This window comes from Artemia franciscana, chromosome 8 (assembly GCF_032884065.1).
Source record: "Artemia franciscana chromosome 8, ASM3288406v1, whole genome shotgun sequence".
In the NCBI taxonomy this organism is placed as follows: domain Eukaryota; kingdom Metazoa; phylum Arthropoda; class Branchiopoda; order Anostraca; family Artemiidae; genus Artemia; species Artemia franciscana.
In genome coordinates, this window is record NC_088870.1 from 39699633 (window position 1) to 39720694 (window position 21062).

General features: G+C 37.3%; 1 protein-coding gene across 2 annotated transcripts in view; it reads left to right on the forward strand.

Annotated features, from left to right (window-relative positions):
* The window catches only part of LOC136030414 (interleukin enhancer-binding factor 2 homolog), a 59870-nt gene extending 43398 nt beyond the window's left edge, over positions 1 to 16472 (forward strand). For both annotated transcript variants that reach the window (XM_065709376.1, XM_065709377.1), the window contains exons 7-8: positions 7379 to 7534; positions 16272 to 16472. In XM_065709376.1, coding sequence (XP_065565448.1) covers positions 7379 to 7534; positions 16272 to 16399 — 284 coding nt within the window. In that variant the 3' untranslated portion in view covers positions 16400 to 16472. The remainder of the gene's footprint in view (positions 1 to 7378; positions 7535 to 16271) is intronic.
* Positions 16473 to 21062: the final 4590 nt, after the last annotated feature.

The following is a 21062-nucleotide window of genomic DNA, read 5'->3' on the forward strand; positions in this document are numbered from 1 at the left end:
TAATCCAAAGTTTGCAAAATCGAGCAGGCTCTTGTTAGTCTGAGATTTCAAATTGAAAATTTGGAGGAGAGGATTAGTAGAATAGAAAAAAAGCTTGATAATTATGATCAGGAGTCCATGCTTGATAGCCTTGTATTTCATGGGGTAAAGTAGTTACCTGGTGTAGACACTCATACGACAATATCTAACATTATAAATAGCAAAATGTCTGTGCTGGGCCCTTTACTTTATTCAGTTTATGTGAACAAGACGCGCGTTTATCTAAAGGATACATATATTGCTAACAGTATTTGCAAAATCCGCAGATGATTTAATAGTAAAAGCTCATATTACTCTCAAAAGATTAGAGATGTTTACAAGTTTAAGTTTGCTGTGTGTGAATGTAAAGAAAAATTCTTACTGACATTTTGTAGAGTGGGTGATTCTGTTGATATAAGTAGTAAAGTTCTATTAGGTGAAAAGCTGCGGTACCTCGGCTTCCATATTGATTCAAATCTATCGTGGAAGCATCATAGCGACATTATCTCCACCAAAGTTGCACGTGGAGTTGGCATCCTCAAAAGATTGAAGCATATTCTGCCGGAATGTACTCTGCACGATATATTTTGCTATAATCTACCCATATATCATACGGATGTTTAGTTCGGAGAAGCAATTTTATGTTAATTACAAGCTAAATGGCTTTCTCATAGTTTTGATCGGACGATTTCGCTAAAAAAAGGGGGGGGGAAAGGAGGCCTAGTTACCTCCAAATGTTTGGTTACTTAAAAATACAACTAGATTTTTTTTTATTATATTTTTACAAACGTTTTTGTTAGTAATAAACATACGTACCTTACGAATTAGCTTATGTAACGAACTTATATATGTGTGTATTTTTATTACGTATATGAGGGAGTTTGCCCCCTCGTCAATACCTCGTTCTTTACACTAAAGCTTGAATTTTGTCCCAAATCTTTCAGAATGACCCTTGAATCACAAAGGCCGTAGAATAACTAATTGAAGTTACTAAAAATACTTTAGCGTAAAGAGCAAGGTATTGTGGAAGAGACAAACCCCCTTATTTAAGTAATATTTTATGCTCGTTTTAAGTTTTAATGTTGATCATTACTTCCATTTGAAAAAAAATATTTTCTCATTGTCTTTTTATAAATGATGCTAGAAAATCCTGCGACCCCTTCATGGAAATTCTCTTCCCTCATGAAAAATTCCTCCATGGAAAGATCCTCCCACGTAACCTGCCCCCCCGACCCACCCTAACCCCAACACAAAAAAGTCCCCCTGAAAACCTCTGTACACTTCATAATTAACAACTACTATGTGTAAACAATGGTCTAAGTTTATAAGTTGCCGCCCCTCCCCCGGGAACTGAGGTGGATTTAGTCATCCCCAAAGACATATTTATTAGATTTTTGACTGAGTTAAACAGAATGGTTATCTCAAAATTTTGATCCGGTGACCTTGGAGAAAACTGTGCGTTGGAGGGGGCCTCGGTGCCCTCCAGTTTTTCGGTCACTTAAAAAGGACACTAGAACTTTTAATTTACGTTAGAATGAACCCTCTTGCGACATTCTAGGACAACTAGGTCGATACAATCACCCCTGAGGAAAAAAACAACAAAGAAAAAACAAAAAATACGCACCCGTTATCTGTCTTCTGGCAAAAATACAAAATTCCACCTTTTTTATGATAGGGGCTTGAAACTTCTACAGTAGGGTTCTCGGATACGCTGAATCTGATGGTGTGATTTTGTTAAGATTATGTGACTTTTAGAGGGTATTTCCGCCTATTTTCTAAAATAAGGCACATTTTCTCAGGCTCGTAACTTTTGACCGGTAAGACTAAACTTGATGAAACTTATATATTTAAAATCAGCATTAAAATGCAATTCTTTTGATGTAACTATTTGTATCAAAACTTCGTTTTTTAGTGTTTTTGGTTACTATTGAGCCCCTTCGCTCCTTACTACAGTTCGTTACCACGAACTGTTTGAAAATGTAACTTGTACATGAATAAAAGTAATATAATCTACAATAACGTTGGAATAGAACTTACCAATGTCTCAGGTTTTCCCATCCTTTATTTGTTCTTATTTTTTTTCTGCCCATTGTGAAAATTCAAATGCTAAACTGTTATCTGACTTGTAACCAACCAAATTTCAATGGTCAGCTGTTACCAATTAGACATGTGAAAAAAAATTTAAATTCCCTTTAAATCCGATCGTAATAAACAACAGTATTTAAATATTCTGGTACAACCCTCAAGAGAGCAATTAAGCCAATGAGAAAGGAGAAAATCTCGTTGCGTATTTCAATGCTATAGGAAATAGAATTTGCTTCAAACCTCGGAGAATCACCTTAATAATACTATATTTGTTACTAATAAAGCTACCAAGGGCATCCTTTTATGTTAATTAAATAAATAAAGACAGTTTTTTTTTTTCAAATGAAAATAAGAAGCAACATAAAAATTTTAAACGGACATAAATTCATCCTTATATGTTGAGAAATTCATCCTCAATCTTTGCTCTTTACGCTAAAGAAAAATTAATATTCGGAATTTCCCTTGCGGCGAGTGGGATTGAGCCTAAAACCCCCGATCAGTAGAAATGGCTAGCTCCAGTACACCACCACAAGGGTCAGTCTTAAAAAGTTCTTTAGAAATACTTATCATTCAAATTCAATGGCCCTTGTGTTTGAGTAGTCTCTTGAATAATTATGGCAAGAGGCCAAACTTTAGTGTAAGTAGCGAAGGTTGAGAAAGGAACAGCTCCTCTAATATACGGATAATTTCTGTTCGTTTTAGGATTCAATGCTACTCCTTATTTTCAGTTGAAAAAAACTTGTTTATTTTTAGTTTAATTTCTGATTTTCTGACTTTTCAAATTATCCTGGGAAATCCCCCCCTATAAACTCTGGTCTTCTCGAAAAATACTCCCTGCGGAAAAAAAATCTGTTTTGTTTCTCAATAGCAAATTCTACATGTAAACAATGGGCAAAGTGTGTAACACACAGCTCTTTCCGGAGGCTCTGTGGGGGGTCATGTCATCTCCAGAGATATAGCTATTGGACCTCGAACGAAGTCAAATAGCTATGTCAAAATTTGGTTTGCTGACTTCGAGTAAAAAAGGGATAAGGGAGGGGTGCTAGTTGCCTTCCTATTTTTTTCTGTTACTTAAAAAAGGCACTTGAACTTTTTATTTATGCACTAATGGGCCCTCTCCTGATTTTCTAGAACCATTGACTAAAAAAGGTAACTTCTGGAAAAACGTATCCATGATTTTTCTTCTGGTAAAATTCATAAAATTCCACATTTTCTTGGTAGGAGCCTGAAACTTCAACAGTAGAGTTCTCTGAAATGCTGAATCTGACAGTGTGATTTCCATTGACTCTTTGGGGGGGGGGGGGGTGTTTCCACTTTTTTTCAAAAATTAAGCAAATTATCCCGGGCTCGCAGCTTTTGATGGATAACGTTAAAGTTAATGAATTTCATGCATTTGGAATCAGAAAAAAAGCCAATTCTTTTGATATATCAATTATTGTAAGAAATCTGTGTTCTACAGTTTTGACCGTATTTTGGCTTAGTCGCTCCTTAATTACAGTTCGTTACAGCGAAGCTCGTGTTTGATTGCACAAGAGAATAATTAATAAATTGTATTTCGATTAAAGGCTAATTTATAAAAAGGATGGGCTTTCTTTTTTTTCTTTTTTCGCACCGCCCTAGGATATTTTATCAGTAGAAAAAATGTATTTAAGAACAAGAATAGTGGCCATGGTAACGAGAAGTAGAAGTCATAGGGGACTTAGTTGACTTCTCCTAAGCTGTATCCTGCCTTAGTGGCAGTATTTGGTGCTTCTTCTGTTTTGGTAATGTCATACGTATAGTTATGATATAGATTTGCCACTAATGGAGTAACTGGTAGTGGATTTAGTTCTGGAAGTTATCTGTCCGTCTCTTATGAGGTTGACTTGGGGATAGTAGAAATAATATACATCTCAATTTTTAAATTTGTGCATTATTACGGGGGGTGTCTAAAGTTTTGAGAGTGTTTTAGCAATATGAAACCTGCAACAAACCAACGAACTAAATGGGAGTGGACTGGATAGCTGATTTAAAGAACATAGGGATTTTGAAAGACCCTGAACTATCGAGGCTTTCCATGATTGTAAAGCTATGTTCTGAAAGAAGGTCTTCTTAGGTCCTATCAGACCCTGGTCATCCAGAGGAAAATTGTGCTCCTGAGTCTAGCTGGAGAGGGTAGAAATATGTGTGTGTTTATCATTTTTTTTAATATTCAAGTACATTGTTTTATTGAGACTGCTGCAGTTATGGATATTTCGTATACTTACGAAAATATTTTTTATATAGTTGTTCCACTTGTTACTCAAGACCTTGGATTCTTGTACCTTTCAAGGAGGCACACTCGTGCCTCTATAAAGAGGTGACACACGACAATGTTAAGCGATCTTCGGTTCCAGTGGTCGCAGAGGGATGGGGAGGGATGCATTTCGTAGCCCGAGCTCCAACTAAGAAACCTGCAAAATTTCATCCCCCTCCAACTTTTCCTTCATGGGGAAAATCTGGCCGAAAGTTTCGACCCGTCAACCCCAGCCCCCCTTTAACGTTGTCCGATCGGGCTGAAATTCACAAGTTAAGGTCCCCTAGAGCCCAGGAGCTTATCCGCGAAATTTCAGCTTGATCCGATAACTCCTTCCCTGTTTTCCAGAAACCACGCATAGCCACTTAAAATTCATTTACTTTTTTTTTCCTAGACGCCTACAGGTCACATCCGACATCGGATCTGGGTGTACGAAGACTCATTCGATGCGGAATTCTCCGAGTAATTTTCCTGGAAAGTTTCGTAGGAAAATCTTAACCCCCCGAAAGTTTCGACCCTCCAACCCCACCCCCTTTTAACGTTGTCCGATCGGGCTGAAATTCACAAGTTAAGGTCCCCTACGGCCCAGGAGCTTATCCGCGAAATTTCAGCTCGATCCGATAACTCCTTCCCTGTTTTCCAGAAACCACGCATTAGCTATTTAATTAACGGATTTCTCTCCATAAGAGCCCATGTTAATTTGAAATTTTTAAAAGTTAGTGAGAAGTTATATTTACACACATGCAAGTTATTAGCTCAGTTGGTAGAGCGTGAGACTTTTAATCCTCGGGTCAAGGGTTCAAGTCCCTTACGGGCGGTTTTTTTTCACAACATCAAAAAAATTTTGATAACATCTGGACAGCTTATCATTTGAGAGATAACAGAATATTAGCTTCTTATGAGCAAAAGAAACATTTCGGTCATTCTATCTATTTTTTTTCTATTTTATACAATGATTTAAAAGCGGGGGGGGGGGGGGGTTCCTCTCCTAATTCCTGTACGAGGAGTACAGGAATTATTAAATTACATCCACCATGGATTGCAGAAAAACGTACAGAAATATTATGAAAAAAACTTCGTTTTCTTAAAGAGTTAAAGAGGCTGCGTCCCAAAGTCGAACCTTAAAACGTACAGGAATTAGGAGAGGCAGTTGGGGGGCTGCAGCCCCCAAAACCCCCCGCTTTTAAAGACTCTTTTGTACAGGTTTTTTGTTTTGTTAATTAAAAGAGGGCCTTTCCGAAGCCAAGAGCGGGGGGCAGGGGGCGGCAGCCCCCCACAACAAAAAACCTGTACAAAAGAGTGTAAAGGCGGGGGGTTTGGGGGGCGGCAGCGCCCCAACTGCCTCTCCTAATTCCAGTACGTTTTAAGGTTCGACTTTGGGACGCAGCCTCTTTAACTCTTTAAGAAAACGATTATTGTTTAGATATACACATTGCTTAATGTGCCCAATTGACTCCCACTTGGCATAGCAGACCACAACTGTGGTTAAGGGGACTTCCTAGGGCGCAGGGGAACTCTGCCACCATGAGATCAATCTGAAAAATCTCCATAGAGAAACTGCTAAGAGTTTGGGCCTGAAAGCACAATTTTTTCGTTTTCTTCAGGTCAGGAAAACACTCTGGTTTTTGAACTGACTGGAACTAAGTAAAGGAAAAAAAAACACCCATCGATTGGTCATTCTTAAAGATTGTTTGGCTGATTGAGATGGAAAATTTGGCCAAATCGCCCGAATATCAGTATGATAAATTATGAATAAATTATGATTGAATTATAATAAATTATGAATAAAAACAGGATTCTTAGGGCTGTAATTCTGCAGACATAAATGTTTTAAGTATATTCTTTTCTTTGTTGTTGTTGCTTTGTTTTAAAAAAGGATTATAATGTGAATAGCAAACGAAGCAATGTGTGCCTTTGACAACCATTTTAAGAATAACAATTTTATATTATTGACTAATTTAGTAAAAAATGTTTATTGTTAAGTTCAACTACATAGTAAATACGAAGAAACACATTGTAAAAATAAATAACATCAAGACATACATAAACAAACAAATGTGGTAGGTTTATTTTTCTCAAATGCTCATTACCCAAATTTACAATTTATTAGTATACTTTATTTTCGCTAAGGATGGCAGAATACTGATAAACAACTGTGAAGAAAAGCTGTCGAATTGAGAGCCGTTTAATTGAACTCTAACGGTGATTCAGTTCAAAATACTTTTTAAATTGAAAATGAACAGAGTTTTTTGCAAACACTGCAATTCCTGTTGCTCAGCAAGATGGTTTTTCTACTGCAGCGCAAACCTTGCTGCACATCCTAGCCTACGACTGAATAAATAGTTTTTGCTGGAAGAATGCGTCTATAACACTTATTTGATTTTAGTGCCTGTATAAAACTACTAAATCCATTAATGTTGCTAAAATTCTGGAATCGGTGGGGGGGGGGGGAGATACGTGCAGACTAACAACGAATTTTAGCTGGAAGAATGTGTAAATAACACTTATTTGATTTAATGTGGTTGTATAAAACTGCTAAAGACCATGAATGTAGCCAGGATTCAGGGATCGGAGGGAGGGGGAGAATAGAAGTGTGTAGACTGAACTACAGCCATTTTTTAAAACTTTTAGATTTGCAAACTACGCCCTACCAGCCCATAGGGCCTGGATTGAATGTAGCCAGGATTCAGGGGCCGGGGGGGAGAAGGGTTCAGACTGAATCAATAGTTTTAGCTGGAAGAATTCGTCTATAACACTTATTTGATTTTAGTGCTTGTACAAAACTACCAAATCCATTAATATAGCCAGGACTCAAATTTGGGCAAATTGTGGATGGTTGCCCCACTTGAACAGAAAAAAAGACATATTATACAAGATAAACTACAAAATATAAAAAAGAGAAGAAACCACAGTAAGAAATAAAAAAAGACGGCTTAAGTTGACTCCTGGATATCATCCTAATATTAAAAATGCAAGATAAATAAATATGTTTCTTTGAAGGCTTAATCGACCCAGTTGAATCGTACGGAGTTCGAGCTCATACTGCAATTCCTGTTGCTCAGCAAGATGGTGTAACTATTGCAGCGCAAACCTTGTTGCAGATCCTAGCCTACGGTGGATATCAACCTGTCCTGGGACTAGATGGCTCATCTAAAGGTAATGCTTTTATTTTCAAGCCATCTTTATTATTCAGAACGCATTGTCAATATTTGAGAAAAAAAAGTCTTCGCATGCATTTAGAGCGGGGAGATAATCATGTTATTACTTAAATAAACACATTTAGTACTTAAAATAAAACATATACAAATATTGAAATAATTGAGGAGAATCAACATATAATTACTTTAACTTACTAATAAAATATTATTTAGACACCAATTCTTCTATTCGGACGTGATGTTGATATGGCTTTTAATCATTTGTTTCTAAGTTTATGATATGGCTACTGCAGGGGCACCAATTCAGGAAAATGTAAGGAGGAGCACGGGGATTTTAACAAGTTTTTTAAGATAAAAAATACAGGGGTTGGGGGGGGGGTAATTTGGAAAAATTAGAAAAAATGAGGTATTTGTAACTTACGGATGACTGATCAGATCTTAATGAAATTTGATATTTAAAAGGATATTGTGTTTCAGAGCTCTTATTTTAAATCTTGACCAGGTCCGGTGACATTGGGGGGAGTTGGAGGGGGAAACCAGAAATCTTGGAAAACGTGAAAATTGAGGTATCTTTATCTTACGAATGGGTGATCAGATCTTAATGAAGCTTGATATATAGATAGATCTTATGTCTCAGATGCTCCTTTTTCAATTCAAATCGGATCCGGGGACACAGGTGTTGGAGGGGCGAAACAGAAATCTTGGAAAACGCTTAGAGTGGAGAGATCGGGATGAAACTTGATGGGAAGAATAAGTAGAAGTTCCAGATACGTGATTGACATAGCTGGAACGGATCCGCTCTCTTTGAGGGAGTTGGGGGGGGGTCCAGTGCTTTGGCGAGTTAGGTACTTCTGGACGTGCTAGGACGATGAAAATTGGTAAGTGTGTCCGGGACCTGCACAAATTGACTTGCTAACAGTCGTTTCTTTGATTCGACCATCAGAAGGCTGGAGGGAGAGGTAAAATTGAAAAAATAGGTATTTTTAACTTGCGAATGGGTGATCGGATCCTAATAAAATTTGATATTTAGAAGGACCTCGCGTCTCAGAGCTTTTATTTTAAATTCCAACTGTGTCCGGTTATATTGGGGGGAGTTGGAAGGGGAAGCGGGAAATATTTGAAAACGCTTAGAATGGAGAGATCGGGATGAAACTTGGTGGGAGGAATAAGCACAAGTCCTAGATGAGTGATTGACATAACCGGACTGAATCCGCTGTTTTGGGGGCAGTCGGGGGCGGGGGGTATTAATTCGGTAGAATTAATAATGAGGTATTTTTAACTTGTAACCAACGAACGGGTGACCAGATCTCTATGTTAGAAGGAACTCATGTCTCAGAGCTGCTATTTTAAATCCCAACCAGATCTGGTGACATTGGGGGGAGTTGGAGGAGGAAACTGGAAATCTTGGAAAACACTTAGAGTGGAGAGATTGGGATGAAACTTGGTGGGTAGAATAAGCAAATGTCGTAGATACATGATTGACGTAACCGGACTCTATCCACTCTCTTTGGGGGAGTTAGGGGTGTCCGTTGCTTTGGCAAGTTCGGTGCTTCTGGACGTGTTAGCACGATAAAAATTGGTAGGTGTGTCAGGGACCTGCACAAATTGACTTGATAAAGTCGTTTTCCCGATTCGACCATCTGGGGGGGCTGAAGGAAGAGGAAAATGTAGAAAAATGAGGTATTTTTCACCTACGAGTGGGTGATCGGATCTTAATGAACTTTGATATTTAGAAAGACCTCATGTCTCAAAGCTCTTATTCTAAATCCCGACCGGCATTAAGCCTCTGATTTTCCTTTTAAATCAATCTATTGATTCTTAGAACTTTGCTAGAGCTCATGCCATATAAGCTCTTGGCTCTTCTGACCTCATCACAAGTGCCATATGAGCTCTTAGCTCTTGTTTTCACACGTGAGTGTTTGCACTGTTTTAAGTTACCCGTACTCTTTGATCTTCAAGATCTATGCCACCTCCACAGGTCCATCACTCACAGACATTCTCTCAGTATGTTATTATTGCTAATGCTGTTATTTGTTTATTTTTATTTGTGACCTGTATGGCATGAGTAACTTTATAAAGGTCCTATCTCAGTAAAAACTTCTGTCCTTGATAAAGATTTCTCTCCATTTAACAAGCTTCGAGTTTCTAAGTATTAATCTTCCTTGGTAGAATCTTCTCTGATCAAAAGCATACTTTTCCTATAGGAAGAAAGCCTGAAAAGGCCGATTCAATAGATATTTTTCTTTCAAAAAGTAATAATGATTAATTATAAGTTAAAAATCTTTTAAGTCTAAGAAAGACTTGAAGTAATATTGGCTACCTATTGATTTTCTTGAAAAAAGCAAAAACCTTTATATCTGAATACTTACTATTTAATTTTCCTTCCAAAAAGCAGTAATGAAGCAACTAATAGGTGGAAAATATTTCTAGTCTTGCAATAAAGATTAGAAGCTACACTGGCAACCTACTACAAACTTATTTTCCTGAACAGAATTCCTTCTAGATCTCCTCTAAAGGAAACCGTATGAACCTCAGAACCACAGACAAAAAGCGTATGATACAGATGTCTAATTACCCTATCTTGCAATGTTAAATAAGACGGGTATCAGGGTGCATTTAGGCTAAATATGATGATATTGATACCATAATAATTATATCATAAAATTATATACTATATACCATATTATATACCATATATACCATAAAATTATATCAGTTAGACATCTACATCACATAGGTTTTGTGTGTGGTCGGAACTGACAAGAAACAGGACTCTTCATGAGCAGACATTTGTACCTTGAATTTCAACGACAGAATTTAACTTAAACATATGTCTTTAACTGAATTAATATCTAGTTTTAAACCCATTTTTATTTTATCAGAACTTTGTTATTATTTTATTTCGATAATTATTTTATGAAAATTTGTGGTGCAATCAATTTACCTGGTATGGTGCTCTTCTTGGTAGTTTGGTGCATTCCAGCTGTATGAGTGGTTAAACCAGGTATGTATTCATATAGAAGGGCGGATCTACGTTCCTCCCTAAATATCCAAGGTCCTCCCCTAATTTCTATTTTTTGTATTATTTGACTTTTCTATTAGTCTTTCCGAATTAAATACGTTCTGAGACCATACTAGCTATGCATGACGTATGAAAACAAGAAAGGAAATAATAAATGAAAAGAGAAAAATCAAACAGGTCAAGAAACCGAGGATTTCGTCAGCCAGTAGCAAAATATGAATATGAAATTCAAGCAAATATTTCGACAAGAACCTCCGCCAAGTCATCCTCAGTTCTAAAAAAAAAACAAAACAAAAAAAAAACAACAAAATCTAACCTTCTGAAGTCAACCCTGCAAGAGGAGAAAAGTGTATTTTCTCTTCTTTACGTCTTTTCGAATTAGACCTTCCAAAAATACTACCCCCCCCCCTGAGATGAAATTCGGCGTACATGCGAGGGTTGGACTACAAAACGGATAAGGATTGTTCAAGCATAGCTTTGATTTATGAAATGTCAGAATTCTTAATTATCCTTTCGAAAGGTTTTAATATAACCATTAAAAGAATCAGAAGGACTGTAGAATCAGGGTTGTTGCTGAACCAAGGAAAAATTCACAGGAAAATTCTACAATGCTTAGATGTATAATAAAAAAGGGGAACACCAAGTATGTTCCTTCATTTGTCTTGCTTTGGAAAAGGAAGGGACCTTTAGATATGCGCCAGCTCCCTAATTCTCAAGGTCCTTTTCATAACTTCCCACGTCCTTTTGTAATGTTCACCTGTTCTGTATGTCTTTTCGAATTCAGGTTATTCCCGTCTGCCTACGTGTCTGGGGCTAGAGTATACAATACGTAAGGATCATTTAAGTATAAAATTACTAACAAAGATTGCACAACCTTGGATTACTCTTTTAGGTAGGTTTTGGTAAACTTTGAAGAATTATAAGACTGAGCTACCGCATATCCAGGGAAAAACTACAACGAAAGTTACTAAAATAATTTTAAAAAAGAAGAAAATTCGTGTTTTATTTGCTTGTTTTGGAAAAAAAATACACAATTATTTTTAAAGACTTCCCTGAAAATTTTGTATTTGTTTTGGAGCGCTTTAAACTGTAATTGTTTTACTTCTTAAACTTAATGACTTCTAACACACCGATAGGAAAAGTGATGACAGATGACTGTAAAAGCATAAGAAAAGTAATAAATCACCGAGACTTGGCAACCCTGCTCTCAAAACGGTCAAGGAGGCACACTCGTGCCTCTATAAAGAGGCGACACACGACAATGTTAAGCGATCTTCGGTTCCAGTGGTCGCAGAGGGATGGGGAGGGATGCATTTCGTAGCCCGAGCTCCAACTAAGAAACCTGCAAAATTTCATCCCCCTCCAACTTTTCCTTCATGGGGAAAATCTGGCCGAAAGTTTCGACCCGTCAACCCCAGCCCCCCTTTAACGTTGTCCGATCGGGCTGAAATTCACAAGTTAAGGTCCCCTAGAGCCCAGGAGCTTATCCGCGAAATTTCAGCTTGATCCGATAACTCCTTCCCTGTTTTCCAGAAACCACGCATAGCCACTTAAAATTCATTTACTTTTTTTTTTCCTAGACGCCTACAGGTCACATCCGACATCGGATCTGGGTGTAAGAAGACTCATTCGATGCGGAACTTCGTTTTCTTAAAGAGTTAAAGAGGCTGCGTCCCAAAGTCGAACCTTAAAACATACAGGAATTAGAAGAGGCAGTTGGGGGGCTGCCGCCCCCCAAACCCCCAGCTTTTAAAGACTCTTTTGTACAGGTTTTTTGTTTTTTTGCTAACCCCCCGCTCTTGGCTTCAGAAAGGCCCTCTTTTAATTAACAAAAAATTGAAATGAATGAATAATGGAATAACTTCGAAAAATGTTAAACACAAGAGGACAGGAGAACCATTGCGCCGAAACTAGTAATTAGTAACAATGAAGTCCCCCCACAAAAAAAAACCTGTACAAAAGAGTCTTTAAAAGCTGGGGGTTTGGGGGGCGGCAGCCCCCCAACTGCCTCTTCTAATTCCTGTACGTTTTAAGGTTCGACTTTGGGACGCAGCCTCTTTAACTCTTTAAGAAAACGAAGTTTTTTTCATATTATTTCTGTACGTTTTTCTACAATCCATGGTGGATGTAATTTGATAATTCCTGTACTCCTCGTACAGAAATTAGGAGAGGAACTTGGGTGGCTGCCGCCCCCCCCCCGCTTTTAAATCATTGTATAAAATAGAAAAAAAATAGATAGAATGACCGAAATGTTTCTTTTGCTCATAAGAAGCTAATATTCTGTTATCTCTCAAATGATAAGCTGTCCAGGTGTTATCAAAATTTTTTTGATGTTGTGAAAAAAAACCGCCCGTAAGGGACTTGAACCCTTGACCCGAGGATTAAAAGTCTCACGCTCTACCAACTGAGCTAATAACTTGCATGTGTGTAAATATAACTTCTCAATAACTTTTAAAAATTTCAAATTAACATGGGCTCTTATGGAGAGAAATCCGTTAATTAAATAGCTAATGCGTGGTTTCTGGAAAACAGGGAAGGAGTTATCGGATCGAGCTGAAATTTCGCGGATAAGCTCCTGGGCCGTAGGGGACCTTAACTTGTGAATTTCAGCCCGATCGGACAACGTTAAAGGGGGGCTGGGGTTGACGGGTCGAAACTTTCGGCCAGATTTTCCCCATGAAGGAAAAGTTGGAGGGGGATGAAATTTTGCAGGTTTCTTAGTTGGAGCTCGGGCTACGAAATGCATCCCTCCCCATCCCTCTGCGACCACTGGAACCGAAGATCGCTTAACATTGTCGTGTGTCGCCTCTTTATAGAGGCACGAGTGTGCCTCCTTGATCTTAACTTTTCTCCCAATTCTTTAAGAATGACCCCTGAATCAGAAAGGCCGAAGAATAAATAGTTGAAATTACTAAAAATACTTTAGCATAAAGAGCAAGGTATTTATCTCCTCCTAAATACCTCGCTCTTTATGCTAAAGTATTTTTAGAACCCCTCGTATGCGTAATAATCTCTGTTCGTTTTAAGTTTCAATGCTACTTCTTCCTTTCATTTGAAAAAAAGTTTTCATGTTTATTTTTCATTGTTTTCTTATAGTAATGCTAGAGAATCCTGCACCCTTTTCATTGAATTTTTCATCCCCCATGACAGATTTCTCCAAGGAAAGATCCTCCAACATAGCCCCCTCTCCTCAGCCCCACCCCCAAACAAAATAAAATCCCCCTGAAAACGTCTGTACACTTCCCAATAACCATTACTATATGTAAACACTGGTCAAAGTTTGTAACTTGCAGCCCCTCCCCCAGGGAATTGTGGGGGAGTAAGACATTCCCAAAGATATAGTTATTATGGTTTTCGACTATGCTGAACAAAATGGCTATCTCAAAATTTTGATCCGTTGACTTTGAGAAAAAATGAGCGTGGGAGGGGGCCTAGATGCCCTCCAATTTTTTTGGTCACTTAAAAAGGGCACTAGAACTTTTCATTTCCATTAGAATGAGCCCTCTTGCGACATTCTAGGACCACTTGGTCGATACGATGACCCCTGGAAAAAAAAAAAAAAAAATAAATAAACACGCACCCGTGATTTGTCTTTTGGCAAAAAATACAAAATTCCACATTTTTGTAGATAGGAGCTTGAAACTTCTACAGTAGGGTTCTCTGATACGCTGAATCTAATGGTGTCATTTTCGTTAAGATCCTACGACTTTTAGGGGGTGTTTTTCCCTATTTTCCTAAATAAGGCAAATTTTCTCAGGCTCGTAACTTTTTATGGGTAGGACTAAACTTGATAAAACTTATATTTGAAATCAGCATTAAAATGCGATTCTTTTGATGTAGCTATTGATATAAAAATTCAATTTTTTAGAGTTTTGGTTACTATTGAGCCGGGTCGCTCCTTACTACAGTTCGTTACCACGAACTGTTTGATACTAGTTTCCTTTTCTCTTTTTCTCCCTTTGTTCCCCTGATATCCTCGATATAAGTCAATGGTTTGTTAGTTTTTTTTAAGCTGTGTCTTAATTGGTGCAGTCGCTTGTCTTAATTGGAGAATTACGGTAATAAAGTATGATCTTTGGAAAATAACGTGAATTAGGCAGCATTAATAACGCTGAAGTAGAACGCTGTTTTATTATTCAACAGTATCATGTTATATGCTTGGAATTGCTATTGGTCCGAAAGGACTTTAATGGTTCTTACATTCTAAGTTGTATAATCTTTCACGATAGTATAACTTAAGACTTTATGTTACGTAACGTAATTCTTGCAGAGCGAATTTCTGTAACGTAGGCAATGCCATGAAGACTCGAGCGCTGCCTATAATTTTACGTTGCTCAAGTTTATACTACGTTACGAAAAAGTCAACATAGCAGCAACAAAACGGAATTTTTGAGTGAGCAAATATAAAGCTTCGAAAAATAAATTAATTATTATCTTCTAGAGAGCCTTTTATGTTTGATTACAGCTTGAATCTTTGTTTCAATTGCATATTTTTTATTTTTAAGTTGATTGATTAATGATGATTGTGACCATTTAAGGCAATGATCTTGATGGTCTTATGGATTTCTACGTTAGCCTAATGTGAAACAACTTGTCTAAGAAGTGAAAGGTTAATCATAATTTAACGACTTAGAATATATAATTATGCACGTAGTGTAAACGCCAATTAAGGTGGCTCTTTTAGTTTTCTTAGATCTACCAATAAGGAGGCTAATAAAGTAAAAGGAGGCGTAGCTTCTTAATATCGTCTTAAAGATAAATTAAAACAATGCGAAGTTGATGTCTACAATTTATGTATAAGCTTCCTTAGGTTAGAATCCATATGACAATTGACCATATGACTATTGCATTAATTAAAACAGGACTTGTGGTATTCATCATGATGTCTCCTATTGCGGCTGCATGAATACGTAACTTGGCAGTTTGCCAACGAGTCAGTTCACTCTGTATCGTCACAATCCCTAGCAGCAGATGCCATAAGCCAGCGTAGTGATTCGGATGTAATATCCGTGTGGTGGAAGGTTTATTCCATAGAGTGGGGATGAACTGAAAGCCAGTGGAATATACTTACCAGAGGGACATTAATCATATCCACACGATAGTCCAACGGGGATAGGAGCACATCTGGACAGCAGGACATACGAGGGAAGAGTAGTGGCTCTTCCAGGATGCTTTTAGTGCCTCTTGTGGTACAGGAGGAGCTTAAGTAGGCTATGCGGTAGGGTACGAATGAAAATTAAGTACCCGTTTATAGGTAATGCTCCGAAAATCATAATATATATGATGCTATGGCTATTGTTTTTTAAGAAGTAGGCGGGGTAATGGCAATAAGTATTAAAAAAAAGATTCGCGTGTATAAAAAAACCAACAAAAAACTCTTAACCACTGAAATGTGTCACGGAAAGTCTACTTTGCTGTTCTACAGGATTTTGTAGACTAAGGATTAAAAGAAAGATATTATAAAACAGCGTTTCCTGACACCTGATTGAAACAACTCCTGATTGTTTTTAGACTAAATAGAAAAGCATCTGGTAATTATCACATATTTGTATCTGTTAAAGGAGCTTTTTGTATCGGGACGTGCTTTCATGTTTCTTTTTAGTGTTTAATTTTTCTATGTGGCAAAAACTTCTTGTTTTTTTACTTTCGAGTTCATCTGGAGATAAAGCGTTTTTAAAAAAAGGTATTTTAAAACTACTCTTCTTCGATATAGATTTGACAACGGAAGTAACAGTTTGGAACGGTGTCGTCGTTACACCCGGGGAAGAGGTGTACGTTGCTGCAACCGCGGAGGAAGAGCCAGAAACTCAAGATATCGAAATGAAAGCCTCTGATGAGTAATCTTGATTGTTTTTTTTCATTTATTTTCTATGTCATTTTTGTCACTTGAATAATAAATACAGTTTGGTAATAATTTTGCTACCCTTGTGTAAGTCCTCTGAAACCTTAGTTTAATTCATCTCTATCAGTTTCCTATCACTCTGAGATCAGTTTGAGAGCCATAATGAAAGAACGGTTGAAATAGATTGAACACGTTGACGGATGAAGGGTGACAGATTGCCAAAGATTGCCTTTTTTGGACATCTATGTGGGGCCAAGCGAGAAAGAAGTTGTCCCCGAATGGGATGGGGAGAGATCATAAAGAAGACTTTAAAGCAAATTTGAACTTCTGGGGAGGGGGTAAAGACTGAAGCGCTGGATAGATTTGGAGGAAGGAAGGGCATACGCAGCTGTGTTGGTCTCTGGCGGCTTAGAGCTGCAGTGTGATCTTAGCTGTAGTAGCAGCAGTTAGAGATAGATGACATTTCTCAAAAAGTGTTAACGTAAATGTTTAATTTAAAAAATAATTAAAAGAAGAGGCGAGGTTATGTTCTTGAAGACCTTGGAACATGGATAAAAAGAACTGAAAATGTCGGTTTTTGATCGATAATCGTCATTCGTAATACACTTTCGAACCGTTTTATTCAATAGTAGTACGTTATTGTCTGTGACATTAATTTTAAAGTAATACTCCTCACATGTCAACAAAAATTTTAAATTAAGGAACAAACAGAGAAAGAAGCGAACCTCATTTCTCGAGGGCAGTGGAACGAAAAAAAAATAGTCGAAAAGTGTCGATTTTTCAATCGACAATCGTCATTTGTAACAAGCCATCGAACTATTTCACAGCCATCAACTATTCCACAAAATTTGGATTTTACACCAAAAACAAAGAAGAAACATGGCTCATTTTTGAACGGTGTGGAACAGAAAAAAAAGAAAGACCCGGAATATGTCGATGTTATACGATCGGACGATTGTCATTTGGAACACTATCAAACCATTAAATTCATTTGAGGATCATTTTGATTGTGTCCATGGTTTGGTTTAATTTCGAAACTTTTCAAAAATGACTTGAAACTTAACAAAAATGACTTTGTGATTTAGGACCCATTTTAGTATTAGCAATTTAAGTAATTTATTAATTTCAACTATAATTAATTAAATTAAGTTTAATTGAAATAAGTAATTAAATTTAAGCAATTCTCATAAGTAACAAAATATTAACCATGAGATTCATTTTATTAATAGTTTCATTTCATTATCTCCAACCTATCTGGGCCCAATTGTTCTTAGAGAGAATAACGGGTTTTACTATTTCGAATCATTCTCTGCACGCCACTGGAGGCCTATTATAAGTGTGAAAAAAAAAGGTTAAAAACTGAGAATTTTTTCAAATACCAGGCTCAAATGGCTCGATTCCATTGTCTCCATTTAATTTGTACGAAGTAAACGCTGTTTGATTTTCGCAAGCTTTTTTTTCCTTTTGTATAAAAACACCAACTATTGATGCCTCATCAGAAGCAATCTTAAAATACTACTACTAACTACTAACAACTCTTTGTGGCATAAACCAATCTGAGGCCAACATTGCTGCGCACGCTCCCCCTTCATTCAAATGTTCGAAGCTTCCTCTTTAGCCCCTCAAAAGGAGTTCCCATTTCCTTAAAATCCTTTCTTACGACCTGTTTCCATTCCATTCGGGGACAATCTGCTTTTTGTCTTGTCCTAGATGGATGACCGACAAGCACAATGTTTGGCAATCGTTTGTCCGCAAAATTTGTCCTTGTTATCTCAACCTTTCCCTAGTTATAGCCCTTGAAAGTAGGAAATGACCACATTTTGTACAGCTTACTGTTTGAAATGCGGTCAGTCGAACGGCTGCCCAAAACTATCCCTTGACAATTCCTCTGGAAAATATTGATCAAATCCCCCTCGGTCTTTCAAAGTGCCCACATTTCAGAACCCTACTTATCACTACCATCCCTATACCTTCCAATATACTAATCTTTGTTCGCAGCTTTATCTCTTACGCCTCCATTTTAAATACGTTTTATATATTCAGTACCATATTCACTAATAATACTACCCTAGTAACAGAAGCTATCCATTTGATCGATCTTTTTGTTACCCAACATTACCTTCATTGATTCCTAGTCTAATCGACTTAGTCTTCTTAGCATTAATTTTCGAAACTATTCTTGCATCCTGAACTCTCAAAACCTCCAAAAAATCCTCTGTTTCACTAACATTTTCATCTAGAATACTCAACCATCTGCACAATTCAAGTCTACTAATATATTTATTCATATTTCTCTGTTCATATATTCTAACTTTGTTTACATTCATAATCATAATCTATTAGTAGAAAATGATTGGGAACAAATTACTGTTGATGCAAGCTTTTCAAATGATCTATCTGCAGTTTTTGTTTACCCATTCTGCTCAACATATTTTTTCAGGGGGGGGGGATTGCAAACAAAAAGCATAAGAAATTTGCTTATATTCATTTTGTTACGTTTTTACCGGCCGGGAGAACATTTCAGGAAGAGGGGATGGGTCAAACCCGGCACCTTTTTCCCCTTCCCTGAATACGGCCTTGAACATTAGAAAATGATTTTCAAGATTTGCTAAGTTCAACAGAGAATAGTTAATAGAGAACGTATTGTTTAATAAGAGGACAGAAGTTAAATGTAATAGCAGTTTCCCCTCCATGGTTTTAAGTGGCTAGTATCCCCCTGACCGTCTATACAAGCGGCCAGTGCCCCAGAATGACTACACAGACAAGTGCTTGTTCTGTTATGGGTTTTGCTTACTTTTAGTGGTTACGTTATGCGAATGTTTTCTGAGAGATGCAGGTGTTAATTACCTAATAGGGACAGTTTACTTTGGTTTTTATGTAATAGGGCTTGGTTGTTACATCATAATTTTATTTTTATTGTGACGTAGTAGGACGTGTAAGAGTCCACTATTCAAGCGGGAAAAAGTTTATTAAGACTTTTCTTCAGGACATTTTTCAAGATGCTTCAGGACATTTCCAGACATTCAATAAGATATTTTTCTTCAAGATATTTTTCAAGACGTTTAATATGGCTTAAATTTATATAATAACAACCCCCCTCTCCCCTGGAATTACTTTCTAGGGGCCCCCCGATGGAAAAGGTTGCTAAGGATCCCCGGTGGGATTGGTTTCTAGAGCCCTGTTGGAATTGATTGCTCGTGGGCCTCCATTGGAATTGGTTGCTATGGGTTTGACGAAATTGGCTATTAGGGTCCCGGTGGGATTGAATGAAGTGGGTCCGGTGGGATTTCTTTTTAGGCCTCCCGCTAGAATTGCTTGCTAGGGCTCCACCTTTCTTTAATTCATGGTTGTTTTTGCTGATATTTTATCCTTTAAAAGGTTTTTCACGTTTTCTTTTTGTTTGTTGTTCTTTAACTGCTTTTTCTCCGTTTTAATAATGCTCGTTAATTTGGTTTTAGTAATAGAATTTGTATGTACAAAAGCCTTCATTCTTTAGATTACTTGTTCCAGGATAAAACTTCGATGCGTAATCATTTACACAGTTTAAGCATCTTGTAGCTTGTTTACATAAGTATGTTCGCTCACGCGTGCCTCAAATAAAAGAAAGACAAGAATAAGAGAAAAACTTTTGACGTATATGAAGGTGTACCATATTGTAGCCATAATGATACTCTCGCTTTCATGTCATCTCCGATAGCACATTTCAGGTCCAATAGAGTAAAAGACTCTATTAGTAAAAAATGCGCTAAGAGTAACCTGCAATATTATCTAATAATACTCTTTAAAGCATTACTTAACAGACAGGAGCACTTCAAATGTAAACAAGTTCTAGTAATCAATTTTTCCCTGCTTGTCGATTTTACTTGGTTATTTAATGTAATTTCTGTTATTTTTGGGTTTTATTTATCTGTTCATTGCGATGTAAGGTAGCTTTACGCTTCAAAAATTATTTGACTTAATAAATTATTATTATTTTATTTTTATTATAAAAATTATTTTGAGATAGTTATTTCGTTCAGCATAGTTTAAAGGCCAATAGCATTGTCTTTGGAGATAAAACGACCCACCTACAGCCCTAGGGGAACAAAAAGACATTTATGATACGATAATGCATTGTGTCGATAACAACGTTGGAGAAATTTTCTTTTTGGATGCGCCAGGAGGTACTGGTAAAACGTTTGTGATAAAACTGATTCTGGCATCAATTCGATCAAAAAATGATATAGCGTTGGCAATTGCGTCGTCCGGAATAGCCGCAACGTTGCTGCCTGGTGGAAGAACTGCTCATTCCGTTTTGAAATTGCCTCTGAATTTGCATTCTACAGAAACTCCCACGTGCAATATTTCCAAATCATCTGGGATGGGTAAAGTATTGCAGCAATGCAAACTTATTATTTGGGACGAGTGCACAATGGCACACAAAAAATCGCTCGAGGCTATGGATCAATGTTTGAAAGATTTGCGAGGGAATTCGAAACCCTTTGGCAGCACATTAATATTGCTTGCGGGAGATTTCAGGCAAACATTACCTATAATACCTAGATCAACCCCTGCAGACGAAATGAATGCTTGCCTGAAAAATTCTAATTTATGGGCACACGTAAAGATATTAAAATTAACTACAAATATGCGTGTCCGATTGCAAAACGATGACTCTGGTCA